At 36.4% G+C, this 20,441-nt stretch overlaps 1 protein-coding gene across 1 annotated transcript in view; it reads left to right on the top strand.

Moving 5' to 3' along the window:
• Window positions 1-14,297: 14,297 nt before the first annotated feature.
• The window catches only part of LOC146996111 (uncharacterized), a 194,797-nt gene continuing 188,653 nt past the window's right edge, over window positions 14,298-20,441 (top strand). Inside the window, exons 1-3 of the mRNA XM_085821356.1 lie at window positions 14,298-14,447; window positions 14,950-15,403; window positions 16,857-16,933. Coding sequence (XP_085677482.1) covers window positions 14,298-14,447; window positions 14,950-15,403; window positions 16,857-16,933 — 681 coding nt within the window. The remainder of the gene's footprint in view (window positions 14,448-14,949; window positions 15,404-16,856; window positions 16,934-20,441) is intronic.

The raw sequence follows: 20,441 nt of genomic DNA on the forward strand, positions 1-20,441 counted from the left end.
TGAGAGGTTCGTGCTGTGCTCCGTTCAGATACTGTGACGGTTTGAAATGTCTGCGTTAATTGAAAATCCCGCGAGCTGCGAGGTGCGCTCAGTAATAAGGTTTCTGACTGCAAAAAACTGTAAACCGATAGAAATCTATCGGCAGCTTCGTGAAGTGTATGGGGACAACATTATCACTGAAGGTGGAGTGCGTCAGTGGGTCATAAGATTTCAAAATGGCCGAACCAATGTTCACGACGAAGATCGAAGTGGGAGACCCAGCATAGTGACCGCCGAACTTCTCGAAAAAGTCGATGCTAAAGTCCGTGAAAATCGAAATTTCACAATAACGGAACTTTCTTTGAGTTTTCCACAAATTTCGCGAAGTTTGTTGCACGAAATCATCAGCGAAAAGCTCGTATTTGCAAATTTTCTCAGGACTAGTTTCGATGGTTTTACCGAACTATCATCCTCAGCTTCCAAAGCGCAAATGACCGAGATAAGATATAGTGATTAGATAAGATAAGAATAGCTGAACAAAAGTTAAGCTACTTGCGCCATCTATTGATGAAACGAGGACTAAAACATTGTAGGGTTTATATTTATTTTAACTAACATTTATTTTAAGCTATCTTTCCTGTCAAGCCTTTACTTTCCCCTAGAATTGCCAATGCCAGAGTATGTAAATTGTAGTAGAGCGCGCAGTATATTCAAATTTTAGCAGAAGTAAGTTGAGTTTAAATAGAAGGGAAACGAAATTGTATGTGTGCTTCTTGAATCGCTAACGTGAAGGTTGCTAGGTAGAAATTTAAGAACCGCGAGTTTCGGCCTCTGTGCCTATCTCGGCAGTTCGTTGATCTCAGCTGTATTTTAGAACGCGGTTAAGTTAGTTATGATTTTAGAGCCTCCTAGGTAGTGATCTAGTTTTTTATTCATCCTGTCATTAATTTTTAGTTTCACAGTTCTGTTTTTGTTAAACCGCCGGGTCAACGTAGTTTGTGAGCGTCAAGTGAACACAGCTGTTATTTCTAAAGTGGAATGAAAAAGGATTTAAACCCTTTTTACGAGTTTGTGTAATTTACAGTTCATAGCGGTCACTACCATAGTTGCTGACAAGTTGGGGCCACACAACACTACATTGGCGCCCAAACATCTTACGAACTTAGATGGCCGAAAACTGGATGGAAGCTCCTGTAAAACTCCAACAGCAAGAAATGGCGAGCCAGTTAGAAGGGTTTGGATAACTGGTCCAAACGATGAGAGCATCTATGAAGCCAAACGTCACTTTCGAAGGAAAAAATTCGGTGGCGATATTTTTAGAAGGCCTCGAAAATCACTTCCAGTTATACCCTGTGCCTGAAAGACAAAATTTGCCATTGCCACGTGTCTGCACTAAGAGGACAGGCCTCACTATGATGGAAGAGTATAGGGAAATTTTTATTAAGAGAATTCGGAGGCCAAACATATACCTTTGAAAATTTTAAAATATCATTATTAAAGGCCCTTCCTCATACTGAAAGACCGACAAGGCTAGAAGCCGAATTGTATAGTTTTTATCAACGTAATATGGAAGATTTGACGGACTTTATTCTGCGAAAAGTTAAGGTGACAAACATGCTGTATAGAAAGAAACCCGACACAGAGATAATTGAAATAATTTTACCAAGATTGCTACCTGCTGTCCAAGATTACTTGGAAATCCGAAATCCAAGCACCTTGCGGGAACTCTTCGAGTTGGAGGTCAAGATCCAAAACCGAAGAATAGCGGGAAAATCTAGAGGGGCATCGTATTCTCAAGGTCCCCGAAGGCAATTCTCAAATCAACAGACCGGAAACACAGATCTCTCTTATGGGGGAAAGAGCTATCAAGTCAACTCATTGAAGCTAGAAGGTCAAGGCGCAAAAAGGAAATTTGAAAGAAACCGTCCGCGTACCCAAAAGACTGAAGTTGAAAGGAAAGCTTTAAACGAGTAGAGGGGCCTGTAAAAGCGAAGGTCCAGACCCCGAAAGTTTCGAAAAAACCTCAAGAAGATACTTAAACACGGTCGTGGTAAAGAATTCCCAATTACCAATTATACAAGTCTTGGTTGGTGATGTACCAGTGGAAGCCCTCATTGATACAGGGGCAGAAGGTAATTTTATGAGTGATAAATTTTACAATAAAAATTTTAATAGAATACGGTTATTTAAAAATAAAAATACAGAAATTAAAGCGGCCCAAGGAAAAATCTGTCAATGTATCGGGAAATTATCATTAAAAATACAGATAAAAGATGAGAGCCTTAAAGTATTAATTTTTGTGGTGAAAAATTTGCAGAATCCAGTCATCTTAGGCATGGAGTTTTTAAAGGCCGCGAAAGCCAAGCTAAATTTTCAGGAGAATTCGATTATGCTGGAAATGGATCGGAGGGTGGTGGAGCCATTGAAACAAGACCATAGCCATTTGAGTGTCCATGAAAGCCAAGCCATCCAGCAAGTGGTGAGTACTTTTTCAAACTTGTTTTCAAACGGCCTGGTAACTGTCAAATTGTAACACATGATATACAACTAACTGCCGATAAACCCTGCAGGACTAAACCCTACCGGTATGATAAACAGAAAGAGCAAATTATTGAGGAACACATTAAGGAAATGCTGCAGAACCAGCTAATAACGCCCATAAATAGTGAGTACGCGAGTCCAGTCGTACTGTGTAGGAAAAAGAACGATTTCCCTCCTTCGGATAAAAGGGCTTGGAGGTTTGCTATCGATTACAGAAAGCTTAATAGTATTACTAAGTTCCCGGTTTACCCTTTGCCGGTAATAGAGAAAATTATTAGAAAGACTAAGTCTACGAGATACATGACTACGTTGGACTTAACGTCTGGCTACTATCAAATAGCTATCAGACCTGAAGATATACATAAAACCGCGTTTATCACAAAATCGGGCACTTATGCATTTTTACGCATGCCCTTTGGGTTGTGTGGGGCCCCGTCAACATTCCAGAGAGCTATGGACATTGTTCTAAAAGCTGTCCTAGAAAAATCGACTTTAATCTATCTAGATGATATAATTATAACGAGTAGTACGTTGGAACAACATATTAAAGACTTGGAAGATGTTTTTAAATTATTAAAAGAGGCCGGTCTTACAATTAACACATCAAAATGCAAGTTCGCGACAAACGAACTTAAATATCTGGGTTATAAAATTTCGAAAAAGGGTATAGAAACTCAAGATTCAAAAGTAAAAGCCATCAAGAATTTCCCACCTCCCAATACCGCCAAGAAACTTTCTTCTTTCCTTGGGTTATGTTCTTATTATCGGTCGTTCATAAAAGATTTCGCGAACATTGTTGAACCGTTGTTAGTAATTAAAAGGAAAAAAACTAAGTGGACAGCAGAAGCAAATACAGCATTTGAAAGGTTAGAAGAAGCACTCATCAATGCCCCTGTTTTGAAATTTCCGGAAGGGGACGAAAACCTGGAAATTGCAGCAGATGCGTCGGACTAAGCCGTAGGTGCGGTGCTCATGCAGAATGGCTATCCTTTGGCATTTTTTAGTAAAACTTTAAATTCTACGCAAAGTAATTATTCAGCTACAGAGAGAGAAACATTAGCCGTATTAATGGCTGTACAGAAATTTCGAGTTTATTTCGGCAAAGCGCCAGTAACAGTCTTTTCGGATCATGCGGCTGTTAGTAGACTTTACTCGGCGAAAAACCTAACGCCCAGGTTAATAAGATGGGATTTAAAACTTCAAGAATATAATCTAATAATTAAATTTAAACCAGGGAAAGAAAATAATGTAACTGACGCACTATCTCGAAAGGAAATGAACTCAAAGGCGCTGTGTTGACTTCTAAAATTTTAGATTCTAGAGAAACAATTATTGCTGAATTGAAAGCTGATCCTGAATTTGGAAGTATTTATGCTTATTTAAAAGACCCCGAAATCTTTGAACATACAGGTATCGCCGCAATAAGAAGTAGAGCAGAAAACTATGAAATAATAGATAATTTATTGTTTTATACGAAATCAACAAACGAAAATTTTGAGTACAGACCAGTCATCCCAGTCTCTCTTCGATTGAGCATTTTGAAGGAATTACACGACGCACCAACATCGGGTCATTTAGTTGTCAGAAAGACTATAAAAAGGGTGCGCGAGGCGGTATATTTCCCGCAATTATACAAAATAGTAACTGCGTATGTTAGGTCCTGCAATCAATGTCAATTAATAAATGATATTAATTACAGCCCGGCCGAGTACTTAAATAGCATTCGCGCTACATTTCCGAATGAAATTTTATGCATAGATCTTCTTGGTCCTTTTTTCCAGAGTGAGTTAAATAAAAATCGTTTTCTTTTAGTAATTGTAGATCATTTTTCAAAGTGGACAGAAATTGTTGCACTTCAACGCGCGTCAGCCAAAACAGTTGCAGATGCATTCCTACACAGGTAGATTTTAAAGTACGGTGCACCGATAAAAGTCATTAGCGATAACGGTAAACAATTCGTTAGCCAAATTTTTGAAAACATTTGCTCTGGATTTGGCATACGCCATATCAAAATGGTTCCGTATAGACCACAGGCAAACATCGCAGAAAGAGTTAATAAAAATATTGTAAAAATAATTCGAAGCTGTGTTAGCACACATCACAAGCGCTGGGATGGCTACATAAATGAATTAGCTTATGCTTTAAGAACAGCAAATCCTGATACTACTGGGAAAACTCCAGCAGAATTATTTTTAGGACGTAAGTTAATTATGCCACTAGATAAATTATTCTTTGTGCAACAAACGGAATAAGAATTTAAACAAAAAGATATACAGAAACTTATTGATCAGGCAGTTAGAAGTTCGGATACGGCAAGAAATAGACAGGTGACAGGTGACGGAGGACGGGGACGCCTGGTGTTTAACGGAGGTAAACAGGCATATGTCCCACGCCCTCCCCTATATAGATACAAGAACTCCCTGGGGTCCCAGAAGGGCGCACCGGGAGTTACTGAGCCTTCATGAAAAAGTTTACATGGCCATACAAGGGCTATTCCAGTTCGACATTGGTTCTGTACAGATTCTTATGTTAATGGTTGACCTGGGTGTTCATAGGCCATAATGCATACATGAAACATAACATTACATACATGATATGACATGACATTAAACTTATACATAATACTTGCATGAATTAGTACATACATACTTACACTTCACATGACATTAGACTACACATACATAATGCATGACATTAATCTACACTTATTAGAGTTATAACCTGACTGTATACTACGTTAAGCTAATGGTATTGCGAACTTGCTAAGTTACTTATAGTTTACATTATTGCTATTACTTCTTAAATGACATTATGATATATAACAAGATAGGCACACATACTTTGCCTTATAATCATATATGCGTTACTTAAAATAATACACATGGGGCACGCGCTAATGACTACATTACCGATTACGTTATGTTAAAAGTACACATAGTATGACGTATTACACTCATTGATTAAATTACTTACATTACACTATTACTTACATTACTTACATTACACAGTTACTTATACACTTACATATTTACAATTTTAGACATAACACCTGCTAGGTTACAATAGAGACATAGAATTATTGCGCTGTGTATGCTATTATTCCTATGTTGGTTGGCAGACATCCTGCCCTAGAGCGCTCAGCTGCTGTATAATTTTACATATATTTCTTATCGCAGGTGCGTGTTTGATGATGAACCTCTTGTAAGGTACTATATCCGTAGTGGGATATGGTAGGTGATGGCTCGTCGTGAGGCTACAGTTGAACACGTAGTGGTCGGGGGAGCCAATTTCCCCCCCCACACACACACGCTTCTGTCATGGAAATAGCACGCTTATAAAAGAAGGTGGGAAAAGGGCCATGCCCCGTGATATAGTTTACTAAAGGGGGTATGATCTGCCATCTCATTGATCTGCCATCTCATTGCCTGCGATCCCAGAGTGGTCTCTTACCCATTTTAGCTTGATGTTAGATTGCTGGTTGCTATGCAATGTCTGTTGGATTTGCAGGATTATGGGAGATGTGTGATGATGATTCTTTAATGCCTGCAGCACTGACATGCTGTCTGTGCAGATTTCTGTTCGTGCAAGTTGTATGTCATGTGCGTACTGTATTGCCGCTTCAATTGCTATGGCCTCCGCCTGGAAGATACTATTGTGAGCTGCAAGATGACCTTTCCATTGACTGTGAAGTGTACCATGCTCATAATAAGCATAAGCACAACCCACTCCGTTATCATGTTTGGAGCCATCTGTGTAGAATTGCGAGGCGACTGGTACATCCTCTATTCGCGGCGTAGATCTCTTTGCTATTTTGACGTGTATGCCCGAGTTTTTATGTGCTGGGTGCACGTGCTGTGTGCTGCCTGGTGTTTCGTACTGCAGCGTGCTGAAGACTGTGGTGTCGAGTGCAGCATTCTCCTTTAATCTTATTACCCGCTCATATATTGCTTCTAACTTGGCCCTGATGTGAAGGGGTGTGAGCCCGGTAAGCACAAGTGCTGCATTTGTCGCGGTTGTTCTATATGCCTTGCTAATGTTGAGAGCAAAAGGTCTTTGAATTGCTGACAGGGCTTTTATTTTACGGCTGCTCATTGGTAGTGCCCAAATAGCTGAGGCATAGAGTACAATCCTTTCTGCAACCGTCAAGTAGAGCAGTTTTTGAATGTAAGGGTTCTGCCCCCAGTTTTGTCCCCGAAACTGCCTGGCTTTCTTTGCAATGTTAGCTGTTCTGACTTTGACTTCTTGTAGATGTGGTAGCCAGGTCAAGCCTTGGTCCCACATGACTCCAAGGTATTTCAACGTTTTGGTGATTTTCAAGTTTCTGCCCATTAGCTTAATACAAGGTCGTCTCGTGGGGTTTGTACCTGGACGCGGTATGACCATGGCCGTAGATTTCTGGGCTGAGATAACGAGTTTCAGCTTTTGGCACGTGTCATAGAATTTGGAGCAAGTGGCGGAGCCGTTCCTCTCCAGTTCGTCTCGCGTACGGCCACTAACTAGTAGTGCCGCATCATCGGCATACGCCACTACTTTGGTGTGGTCAGGCCAATTGAGTTGCAGTAGCGCATTGAACGTAATTATCCAAAGCAGAGGCCCCGCGCAAGAGCCTTGTGGGCAACCCCTCTCCTGCTTCTTTGTATAGACACCACTATTGTTTGCGATTATGAGACTTCTTGAGTCCAGATAATCGTTGAAGATGTTATATAGATTCCTGGGGCACTTTGCCTCCCTGAGGGCCTGCTTGATTGCAGGCCACCAGAGGGAGTCAAAGGCACTCTGAAGATCTAGTGATATAAATGCCGTGTGCCGGTTATTGGCTCTATTATCGTTAATGTGGCTTCTGATCTTATCTAGAGCGTGTACTGTAGAGAGGCCAGTTCTGAACCCATATTGGTTATTGCTAAGGAATTTGGTACGGTGAAGGTGGTACTTTAGCCTATTCACCAGAAGTTTCTCGTAAAGAATAGACAGAAACTTTACCATGATCGAAAACGCCGTGAAGCAGATTTTAAAGTAGGGGATAAAGTGTTAAAGCGGAAATGTTCTTTATCAAGTGCCTCAGATAATTTCACTGCAAAATTGGCTACAAAGTTTGAAGGAACCTATGTAATACAGGAAATCAAAGGAGTCGTATTATATCTTAAGAACGAGAGAGGGGAAACCTGTAAAGCAAGTCCCAACCAGGTGAAGAAATTTTATAATCAAAATGATTTTGAAATCCTTAAAAGTTTCTTGCAGGACTCAAGCGCAAAAGAAGTGGAAATTCCAGAATTAACGCCGCCCGCTCCTCCACCCAAGAAGTAGAGAACAGAAGAGAATCCTAGCCCTTCTACAAGTCATTCTTGGGTCCCTAAAAAAAGGAAGGAAAATGGTCAGACTCCAGCATTCAAGAAGTGCAGGAAATCAGCGCCGCCTCGTATAGAATCTTTGGTAAACAGGAAAGGACCAGTTACAACTTCCCACAGTAGAAAATCTGCGTCTAGGAAACCACTTCCAGGGCCAGATAGTCAGTGGCAAATAAGGTCGCCGTTCACGAGAAGAAAAAGACAGCAAGAGGAAAGAAAAGATTGGCACCAGCAGAAAAAATTCAAGCAAGAATCTAGACTGGAGGCCGCCAGGACCAGCCGTCCAGGGCCCAAACGGAAAAGACAGGAACCCGAAGACTACCACCCCAAGAGGCCGGCGTACAGAGGGCGAAAAAGGAACGTCACCATGGAGGAAACTCGAAGAAACCAAAAGCGGAGATTAACTTCCATGAACTCTGTAACTTGGGATCAATTTTGCCAGAAGAGGATGTCGGAGTTCCAAGCATCGAAAAGTCAAAGATAACTTAAAAATCTTTTATAAATTTTTCTTTTGTTCTGAAATGTTATGCGTAAATACGAAGTTCTATGTGTTGACGGAAGTCAATTTGTCTCGTTGAGACTTAGTTTTGTTTTACTTTATTTAGCTAAGGCAAAAGCTTTATTTTCTTTAAGTGTAAAATCTAAGAGCAAGCAGTTCGAGTTGGTCGAAAGACTGGTTCTGTTATGTTAAAGCCAAAATTTGGCCGAAAGTAAAATAACTTCGTATTCTTGTATTAATGTAAAATTTAGTTTCAGTGCCGCCAGCTTGGCGAAGAAAGCTTGAAGTAAATTTTTATTTTCTCTTATTCATTTTATGGTAAATTGTAAAAATCATATATATCAGAATTTTGTAATATAGGTAAATACTTGAAAGTTACGTAAAAGTAGAATTTAGTCTAGAAGCATAAAATTTTAGATGCTAAAAGTAAATGCTCAAAAGAAACGAGCTCAAATCTAAGTATTAAACAGTAGATAAAATCATGCTTTAGAGCGAAAGCCTGCATGTCTAAAGATGAATGAGGGAGAATTTAGAATGAATGTGTTTTGTAGGGTTCTCCACCTACACCTGAATTTTAAGAATGTTAAACATAGCTCATTGACTTTCAGTATGCTGGATTAAGGTGTGTCAGATTTGGTCGTTTGAATTCTAACAAATCATTGTGGTTACGGGAAGTGTTGTAATACAAAAACACGAAGATTCCCGTTTGACACCACACATGGTGGAGAACCAGGGTAAAGTTAAATTCATGTTTGAATACTGGAATGAATGTGAATTAAGCAGTAACTAAGGAAAATAAATCGTTCAAAAACAAAAATTTATTCAGTGTCAAGAAAGTGTAAATTATAATGTATTTAGAAAGATACTGATACTTATTCCTTCCAGATGCTGGAAGGAAGAGAAAAAGATTGATTGATGAAGACCAAATACCAGAAAGGATCCTGTAAGAAGATATGGTATTTTAATCATCTACAGAAATGATTGTAATTGTTTTAGGAAACAGTTTGTTTTATGTAAACGAGGCTCTTGAGTCTTAGGTCAGAATATGGAAACTTTACCACAGGTCGTTTCTAGGACCTGCTTCCAAGTTTACCAAATTCTGGCAGCGGCAAATGTAGGGTTTATATTTATTTTAACTAACATTTATTTTAAGTTTAAGCTATCTTTCCTGTCAAGCCTTTACTTTTCCCTAGAATTGCCAATGCCAGAGTATGTAAATTGTAGTAGAGCGCGCAGTATATTCAAATTTTAGCAGAAGTAAGTTGAGTTTAAATAGAAGGGAAAGGAGATTGCATGTGTGCTTCTTGAATCGCTAACGTGAAGGTTGTTAGGTAGAAATTTAAGAACTGCGCGTTTCGGCCTCTGTGCCTATCTCGGCAGTTCGTTGAATCTTTCAACTGCTTAATCAGTAAGCCTGCTGAATCTCAGCTGAATTTTAGAACGCGGTTAAGTTAGTTACGATTTTAGAGCCTCATAGGTAGTGATCTAGTTGTTTATTCATCCTGTCATTAATTTTTAGTTTCATAGTTCTGTTTTTGTTAAACCGCCGGGTCGGCGTAGTTTGTGAGCGTCAAGTGAACGCAGCTGTTATTTCTAAAGTGGAATAAAAAAGGATTTAAACCCTTCTTACGAGTTTGTGTAATTTACAGTTCATAGCAGTCACTACCATAGTTGCTGACAAGTTGGGGCCACGCAACACTACATCATAATTTCCTGAAAGGCTGAAGGCAAAAATGGATTGGAATTAGGGTCGTTAACTATACTGGTGTGCAAAACTTAAGCAACAGATATTCGTTTTGCCACAACAAACATCTGAGAGGCATGAAATTCAGAAATGAGAGACAGCATTTTGTATTTAAATGATGACAAAAGCATGGTTGCGATAAACTTAATACAATGCATACAGTATGGAATGAAACAAAGAAAAGGCTTTATTGAACTCATAGTATCCTTACACATGATTGTCTGTACAAGAGGAAGAACAACAAGCAGATGTTTCTTAGTATGGGATATGCCCTCTTCCTTACTGCAATGGTTGCTTTGCAGTCTCTCCATACTCAGCACCAAATTGTCCAACAGATCAGGAGGTAAGTGTGCCCATTCCTCAACCAGCATCTGTTTCAGTTATTGGGTGTTCCCCGGAGGATGTAATTGTGCCCCAAGGAGTCTTCCCAAAGCATCCCGCACATGTTCTATGGGATTTAAATCAGGGGCGTACGCTGGCCAATCCATTCGAATATTATCTTCACTTTCAAGTAGTTTTTGAACCGCATGAGTCTGGTTTGTGGTGCATTGTCATCCATAAAAACGAATCTGCTCTAATGGCACTTCGGAACAGACCTACACGGGGATGGATCACCTCCTGACAGCAGCGATCTCCGGTTACAGAACCTCTCTCAAAAACGGGAAGCTCTGTCCGCCCGTGCAGCTTAACCTTTTGAAGACGGGATGGTCATTATAGTGGCCATATAGTCCTCTTTTTGAAACGACGGGGTTGTCCACTTTAGTGGCCATGTCTTTTTCCCCCATTTTCCAGTCTGAAAAGTGGGGTGAAATGTCAAATTTGACGTCCCTAGGATTTTAACCACTTATCTTTTTCAAAGGTCTTCCGTTTGCGACATAGATGCACCCTCTGAGAATCCATTAAACTACACACAAGAATCTTTGTTGCAAATAGGAGGTGATTTCTTAAAGGGGGAAAGCATTCGGTTCAAGATTCCCCGTCCTTTGGTAGCTTTTACTGCTACCAAAGCCCCGGCCTCAAAACGTTAATGCCTCTCCAGCCGAGAACTTCAGGACCACCGTAACAGTCTCTTTCCGTGATGTTACGGGGATGAAACTGCGTCTCTACCTCTATCCAAATCAACTGGCGGTGAGAATCTGTTGTGACATTAAAACGACTTTCATCCATAAAGAGGACACTACTCCATTGATGAGGTGCCCCAGGTTTGTGTTTCTTGCACCACTCTAAACGGTGGCGCAGATGGGCAAATTTCAAAGGGATGTAGAATTTAGGACGGCGGGCGAACAGGCCACCTTTGTGAAGGCGTCTGGACACAGTAAACCGCGACACCTGTCGCCCCGTTGCTGTACACAGTTGTTGGACTATGGAGTTTGGTGACTGGTTTCGGGCTCTTTTCGCCTACAGGACGATATATCGGTCATCCACTGCAGTTGGTTTCCTTAAGCGGCCGCCAACAACCTTTCTGATAGCCGTACCTATGGTTTGTAAGACTTTCCAAGCGCGCAAAACTACACTTTTGTTCATTCCGAACTCTTCATCTACACTGGTCACTCTACACCAATCCTCCAGCTTTCTGATCCTTCTTCCAGGTATGAAGTCATCCAGGTGATTTCTTCTAGCCATATTTCCCAAAAAACCTCACTTGCACTTGCAATGAATGTTATTAATTACGTCTCTGTCCTTCCTTTTGTTGTAGTCTTCAACTGAGAGCGCCGAGCACACGCGTTTTGCGTACGCTCACGTCGCCTGTGATGTTTTGTTTCTAACATTTGCCATACGCATGATCTTTCTACTGAATTTCGTGTTTATTGTACTGATCTCAAGAACTCCTTTTTTGTAATTTTATAATTAAATTACATTGTTGCTTAAGTTTTGCACACCAGTGTAGAACAGAAAGATTTTTTTGAATGTGAGACTCCTCTAGAAAATCTAATTCACCAGTGGAAGATGATTTTTGAATAATTTTGCTGCAGAAAAATTGAAAATGGGATTTCCGGACCAACAGTCTTGAAGGAAATTCGAGGAATTAAGACTAAAAAAAAATGCAGGAAAACATTTCGTAAAATTTCATATTCCTTACAAAGAAGACATGTGGTGTACACATCAGATTTCTTTTTATAAGAAATTAAATATTGTGCATAAGCAACATGATAATTGCTAATGAGCCACAGCTTCGTCTCTTCAAACTTTTCATGTTATATTATGATAGAGAGATAAAATGATAATTATGATAGATAGATAAAAGATACTACAATTTAAATGTAATTTTCCTGAGCTTATTTACATATATACAATATTCGTAAGCAATATTTTTTAAATGTTCGTTACATTAAGATAATGTAATAATTATAAAAAAACTAAGCCCACTTTTGATAAAATAAGCATATTACTCTAGCAAACAGTTTTCGTAGATTTCCCCTAATGATGTATTTAAATAAAGGTTTCAGAACTATATAAAGTAAATGAGGGAAACATAAAAGATTTAGCGAGAAAAATAATTTAATATGCTCTTCAGCGAGTTTTTCCTAAAAGTGAAAATTCACATCATTAGGGGAACTTCCTAAAAAATGAATTCGATGGAGAAATATTTTATTTTTTGACCATCATTATGCTATTCTAACCAAGGCAGCTTTTATGCGAAATCGCTTTGTTTTTCTTGAGAAAAGTCGAATCAGAAAAAACGAAACAAAATATTTTGTAGTGAATTTCTATGTGGTTAATTTAACATTAGTTGCGGTTTTTTAAACTGTTTTAATATTCTTGCATTTATAAATTCTATACCTGATTATTTTACTTACAGTTTAAATTGTTTTCAGCCATATCATAATTATCCTTTTTACTGCCGATGAATCTTTTCATTGTTGTTTGGCAAAATAGATGCTTTTTATCCAATGACGGACATTTGCCTATTCAGCACTGGACCCTTTCTAAGACCATGTGGTTTGTCCATTTTATTGTGGAGGCATCTAGTAGGCCGCACCGTTGCCTCCTACTAACGGCAATACCGCTCGAAATAGAATATTTTTATCTCCAGGAGGCAATATTGATACCATTCCTTAAAATGTAAGATATTTAACTGTCAGTTTTAATGCACAAACTTAATTGTTCTAAAGCAATATGTTACCATTGTTGGAAATAAAATATCTTTATTTTTCACTCCCCGGCATGTTGCAATTCAGTAAAACCTAAGATATTTAACTTCCGCATTTAATCTGCAAGGTGTTCTGTTTCTGGACCGTGCCGTGAGAGGATACAAGTCGGTTACAACTTGTATCACGGCACCAATGTTCTGTTTCTACTTCCTCTTAGGGAGGAAACTAAAGCACAAACAGACTGGTGAAACCGTAACTAACTAAATATCAAACAGAGAACTAAACTCTTAAGAGTTAGCTAATTTCCACACTTTTAGTGATCGTACTAGTGAAAATATAGTGCATTGCGTTGTGTAAATGCATCCGGGACCGTGCCGTGAGAGGATCGTATAAACAAGATGTAAAATCAATATACATTTAAGAAAACACATAAATAGATATAAAGAAAACATAAGAAATAGGGTTCCAGATTAAAATACAAGTTTTTTCAAATTTCTCAACAATTAAAATTAAATTTCACATCCTAGGAACTAGATACTCAATTTTCTTATTGTCCCTGTAAAAGAAAGACAGGGAAAAGGGCGACGATTTTCAGCCATCTAGAATTAATTTAAAGATTCATTTTAAAAGTAAAGTTCCAATTCCCAAAAGTTCATAGGAAAATTTGATAACAAAACAAAACTTATCTGTTATGTAGACGACTTAAAACGCACCCGGAAATGTCTCGGGCAGGCCTTGTATTCTAGGAGAAATCATGGATAAATAGTCCTCTTTTAAGTCCTGGGAGAAATATAATCCGTAAGAGGAACACTGACGACTAATGAGTCTCACGCTTTCAGGAACACGGACCGAAATATTGAAGAACGATTCCTCCATCATTTTCCAGCAACACATCCGTACCGTCACCACCGGAAAAACAAGGCCTCCCTTCTGCTGCGAGTGACGTCAGTCAGCCAGGGACTAGTAGGCATAACAAACCGTCACCGCTCCTTTCAGTAGTAACGTCAACGTGCAAGCATGCTTGTAGTTTTAGCGGGAAATTTCTATATTTCATAAAACATTTAATAATATTTCATTTGTTAATAATCTGTTGAAGGATGGTTTATACTTGTGTTCCTAACTGCAGAGGAAACTATCCAAACACTGAAAAAGTACAGATGTTTTCTATACCCAAATCGGATTCGTTGCGCAGAAAATGGCTCCGTGCAATTCACCGGCAGAATTTCATCCCATCAAATCATTCTAAGGTACGTACAATCAATTTTTTAAACTTATGATTTATTTCGCGATCAAAAATTAGGCCTTATTGTTGCTTTTTTTATACTAATTAAACTTCTATATATGATATTGTTGTTATAAACTTAATTTGAATTCTATAAAATCTGAAATTAATTATCCTGATACATAAATCAACAAATAATACAGTTCGTCATTAATTCTAAAGCATTTAAATCTGTAATGAAATTTAGTGAGATATTATTTAAAGTACAATATTTAAGTTAATATTAGGTAAGCAAAAACTTTCTAGAATATCAGCTGAATTTCAGTATACATACACATCATTCCAGTACATAATGTGTAGAGTATGTCTTGAAGTACTAGGTAGATGAATTTTAGCTAGTATTTTTCAGGTTCCAAAATTTATTTCTGAATGGAAATCTGTATTTTCATTTTACATTTAAATTATTTGTAAGATTTTTCTTATGAATCTACAATGATACTCAATACTGAATTTTTCATTCTTTTTAGGTTTGTGAGAAACATTTTGTCGAATCAGATATTGAAAGAACAGTCGAACATTTTGATGAGAAAAAAGGAACTTCAATAAAAATTAATTTAATTCGTCCAAGGCTTCGAAAGGATGCTGTACCTTCACAGCTGCCTGGCTGTCCAAAATATTTATCAGGTAAATCTTCAACATCAAGAGAAAGTGCCGATGATAGAAGAGTTCGAATTGATAGAAACAATATACAGAGTGCTCTTGCTGCAAGCATAACCAGTAAAGAAATTTACGACAGAAAAAAATGTTTTTACTCGTTTTCTGAATTTTTATCGTGCATAAAGTCTGAGAATGTTCCTGATGCTTGGACAGTTATTTTCAAAGACGGTAAAGTTGTTTTTCTTATTATTGATACTGTGTCTGTACCGATTATTGAAGCTTCAGTAGTAGTGGCAGAAAATTTAATGTGTCATGTTTTTATCGGTAAATCAGAATTAAAAATAATAGATAACGAAGTGTTTCCTAAAGTAATAAATAATATAAATAGCTTGTTTGAAGTTTTAGACTTTGTATTGAATATTTCTAAACCACAAAATGAAAATTTATTTTCCAATGTTATAAAAACAGCTATTACTCTATTGAAAACTGTTAAGACTGATGATAGTGATAAACAACAAACTGTTGAATTCATTACAGAACAACTGTCCAATCTTATTTGTAAAAAGGAACGCATACGTTATTCATCACATATGTATGTTTTCTTCGTTATTTTATATTCCATTTCTTCCCATGCATATAAATTTTTTAGAAGTTCATGCAATATCATTATGCCACATCCAAGAACAATTTACAGAATATTTTCTGGATTTAATACTAATCCCATTAAAGAGCAGTCTGATGAAAACTTCTTATCTTTCATAAAACAAAAAGCAGATGGCTTGAATTCAGAAGACCTTATAATTACATTAATGTTGGATGAAATACACATAAAACCATACATAGACTATAAGGGAGGAAATGTTGTTGGTATGGCATATAACAGTAATAGTGTTGCAAATATAGCATATGTATTCATGATACAAAGTTTATTATCATCATTTAAAGAAGTTGTACATATACTGCCCATTAAAAGAATCCAAGCTGAAGACCTTTTTTCAGTTTTAAAGAAAACAATAATTGGTTTACATAGTTTAGGGTTTAAAGTTGTGTGTGTTGTCAGTGATAATAATGCTATAAACAGAAAAGCAATGTCTTTTTTTTTCTTCCCCACCCCAGTTAAGTATTGTTTATCAACACCCATGTAATAAAAGTGATCCTTTGTTTTTTATCATCGATTCTGTTCATATCTTTAAAAGTATAAGAAATAACTGGTTGAATCAAAAAAATTGTGAACAAGCATTTTATTATCCTGATTTTGAGAAATTACCATTATCCACTGCCTCATTTAAATCACTAAAACAGCTTTATGAAATTGAGTGAAATTCTTTAGTAAAATATGCATATGGATTATCCTTAAAATCCCTCAACCCATCAAACTTGGAGAGACAAAATGTCAAACTTGTTAACAGTATTTTTAACAATTATGTTATTGTTGCTCTTTCTACCATTGGCAAGGAGAATAATATTTTAAATTATGCTAGTACTGCAAGTTTCATAGAACTAATTTATAACTGGTGAAATATTGTCAATGTTAAAACACCTTTGAAATTTCAGAGGCTAAATGATCCATTGCAAATGCCAATATTGCCTAACAATTCTTTGAATGAAAAGTTTTTAAAAAGATTTCTGTTATGGTTAGATGTTTCGAAAGCTAATGCTCCCACAACTGGGACCTTTACAAAAGAAACGCATTTAGCTGTTTCTCACACCACACATGGGTTATTAGAATTATCTAAGTATTGTTTTCATGAGTTAGGATTTAAATATTTTCTTGCAGGAAAGATACAGACAGATGCATTAGAAGAGCGATTTAGTAAATATCGCATGCCTGCTGGATCTCAGTACCTAATATCAGTAAGACAAATTTTTGAAAGTGAATCAAAATTAAGAATGCAAAATTTTCAACCTTTATCTCTGAGACCAGTAGCACGTGGGAACATTTTAATCGACTGTATTGGAGAAGACTGTGTTACAGATGATAACTCAAATGTTTTAGACTTATGCTCAGAGTTCAATATTAATATTTCTGAAAATGATTTTCAAAATGTGTTACCAGTCTTAACATATATATCCGGTTATTGCTCATATATGGCTGCAAAAACACTCAGATGTAATTCCTGCTTTAAATTAATTGTCCTTGACAAAAATCTAAAATTAAGTGCAAATTATAATTTTATACGAAATTTAGACAGAAATGAATTACTCTTCCTCTCAACAAATGTTGTTACTGCAGTAACGTATAATTATGTCGTAATACAAAAATTATTAAGCGAAGAAAATGAAAAAAAATTTTTGAAGCAAAATAATCAAAGAAATATTGTTGTTGAATTATCGTCTACTATTATTGATGAATGTGATTTTTTCTTAGGCGATGAAACTTGTGATAATGGCCATTCCAATGACACTTTATTAAATATAATTTTAAGAACATCTACAAATTGTTTTCTAAAAAATTATTGTACTAAAAAAAATGATCACATGCCTGTAACAAAAAAGCGAAAACTGCAAACTGTGAAACTTAATGCTAATTAAATTTTCCATAAAAAACCATTTTCTTTGTTAATGGCTTTTTTTAAATGAGTATATATTATTGCAAATATCAGTTATGAATTCATTCTATATTACATGTACATAAAGTGCATTTATTATTCATTGCTCTGAGAAGCTGCAGTGCATTAAATAAAATATTATTAAAATTTTGTGTATTGTTTTTTTAACTTATTTTAATAATTAATACATTTATTAGCTTTTTCTCCATTCAATTTCTGTTCAGCTGGTTTCAAAATAATCAATTTTTTTTACTGCTTTCAGTAGAATCAGTTTTATATGCTATGTTCTGTACACATGAATAATGCACAAAATTTTACTCGCCCTTTTAAATTATTTTATGAAAAGCCTAATAATTCCTGTAAATGTTTATCAATGCTAAAAACAACAAAATTCTTAATAGATTTGTTAACAAATCTTTTATTACCAGTGTTAAAACTTATAAATTTAATGTGGAAACAGTTTGATAATAATTAAAATGCAAGGGACATTTTAAATACCCAAAATTTTCAAAGATCATAAACGCAAGGAAGTTGAACATAATTTCTCCTAGTTGCATAACTTGAAAACTGACTTATAAATGCTTTTATATTGTAGTATATCATTACACCATCACTAGCTTTTTCTAGGTTCTCTTGTTTTTGCTCAATTGGTTTCAACAGAATTAATTTTATATGCTGTGTCAAATTCTGTAGACAAATGAAAGTGCATAAATGTCACTTGCCATTACATTTCATATACTGCTAACCTAATTTAACTTACATTTCATATGCTAGACAATAACTTATAAATGCTTTGACACTATTAGATTCTAATTATTAGTTCTTTCTGAATTCAATATAATTAATTTTATATGGTATGCTATGTAAATAAACAACACAAGATACATCACCTTCTATTATTATTTCAAATATTGTTTATCTCATGTAGCTTAAACTTATATGGTACAGAATAATTTAAGCACCCTCATGCATTATAATATACCACTACTTCATTTATTAGCTTTTGCTGAATTAAGTTTTTTGTTTAATTGGTTTCAAAAGTAATAAATGCCGTACACAAACATTATTTTTCACGTTACTGCCTAAAAACTTGTTACTTTAGTTATTCTATATAGCAGTGTCAATAAAATATTAAGTGTAAATAATATACATCAAAGCTTATATTTATTAAATTTTATACAGCTTCTAATTTTCATTACATCATTTTGAATATGTTTTAATATTTAAGAAAAATGTTGTAATTAAATCAATAAAATATATTTTTGCTATTCTGTATAATATTTCATGTAAGAAAATGATTAAATTTTAGTCAGAAAAAATATAGCTAATTAAATATCTGAGTTTTCCATATCATCACCACCATAATGTAAAACTTACATTAGATGATCTATTGCTTGCAGATTTTTCTTGTTATGATTATGTCTAAGGACATGAATTTGTTTCATCTATATGCATATTTTGATTTAGATTTAACCATAGATTTTAAACATACAGCAAGCAAACTTCGTTACGGCGCTAATATAAAAAAAGTTGAAAGCAGATGTTCTTGTCATTCAAGGGAAAAATAATGTACATATTGTCGTTCTTACAGTAAAAACAAAATGAATTTGTTGGCTAACATGGTGGGAAAATGTATGGAAACCATTATGTGTCAGTCTTTTAAATGTCCTTTGAAATATTCATGCATACAGCGAAAATTCACCTGAACTTAAATTTTTTGAAGAATTTTATTTACTTACATTATTTTTTATTTTGGGGAATAAAAAATGAAATTTCTAATTTTTGAAGAAAATTCGCGCTGCCTAGAAGCTGCGAGCCCGTTTATTCCTTTACCCGCTACTAGTGACGTCACGATCGCAGTGACGAGGCCTTGTTTTTCCGGTGGTGACGTCCGTACGCTCAGCATCGAAGAAAAATTGCCACTGGAACAAGCACCAAAGAAGTACCTTCAAAATTCGCTGACCGGCTGTCGAGGATAGAATCTCACATTGACGTGGGGGAACTTGGCCGATAAATGTTAGGAATTTAACAAAACGCTGGAGGAAATTTTCTTATTTTTAAGACACTTGAGAAAGTCCTCATTGACGACGAAGTCTTTTTAGATATTTCAGAATTTTGCCAAAACGCATCTCACGACGAAATTACATCTCCTCCTTTCTGTCGCTCAACCCAAGAGCAAGTTCGATGTTCCAAGTCTTAGTCAAAACGTCAGTCCCAAAAGTGATTTAAATATTTCAGAATAACTCACCCACTCTTCAATTTCGCCTTTTTGCCAAAACGCGGCCGGGGAGCATATTTGCCGCTCCCCGCCGGAAACACATCTCACGACGAAATTACATCTCCTCCTTTCTATCGCTCAACCCAAGAGCAAGTTCGAAGTCCAAGTCTTAGTCAAAAGTGAGTGATTCAAACTCGAATTTTCTTCGTCTCCTTCACAAACACGGGCTCCCACAATGGCTTCATTTATCGCCCCCTTAATCTGGACAAAATTTGCGTTTCTTTCCCCGAATGACAGAATTAGGGTCATCACACATGCGCACCCCTCTTCACTTAGCCAACAACCGGACCCCCGATCGCCAAAACAGAATGACTTACATCGAAAGTTAAATGGCAACCTCTGACCCTTCTGTCATGTACTTCCTGTCCTAAAGGTCAATTGCACAAAAGAAATTTCTTCTAGAATATTCTAAAGGACAAAACACGCGAAATCATGACTTAACAAAATCGCCTCCCTTCCCTGCTTCTTTTCACAATGAATCAAAGCTTGTACAAAAATTGCAAATAAAAGGAAAGTAAATAATATTCTTTGAAAC

The sequence above is a fragment of the Stegodyphus dumicola genome, chromosome 7 (genome assembly GCF_044657685.1).
Source record: "Stegodyphus dumicola isolate Sdum_Otavi_A_Nest chromosome 7, ASM4465768v1".
NCBI lineage: Eukaryota > Metazoa > Arthropoda > Arachnida > Araneae > Eresidae > Stegodyphus > Stegodyphus dumicola.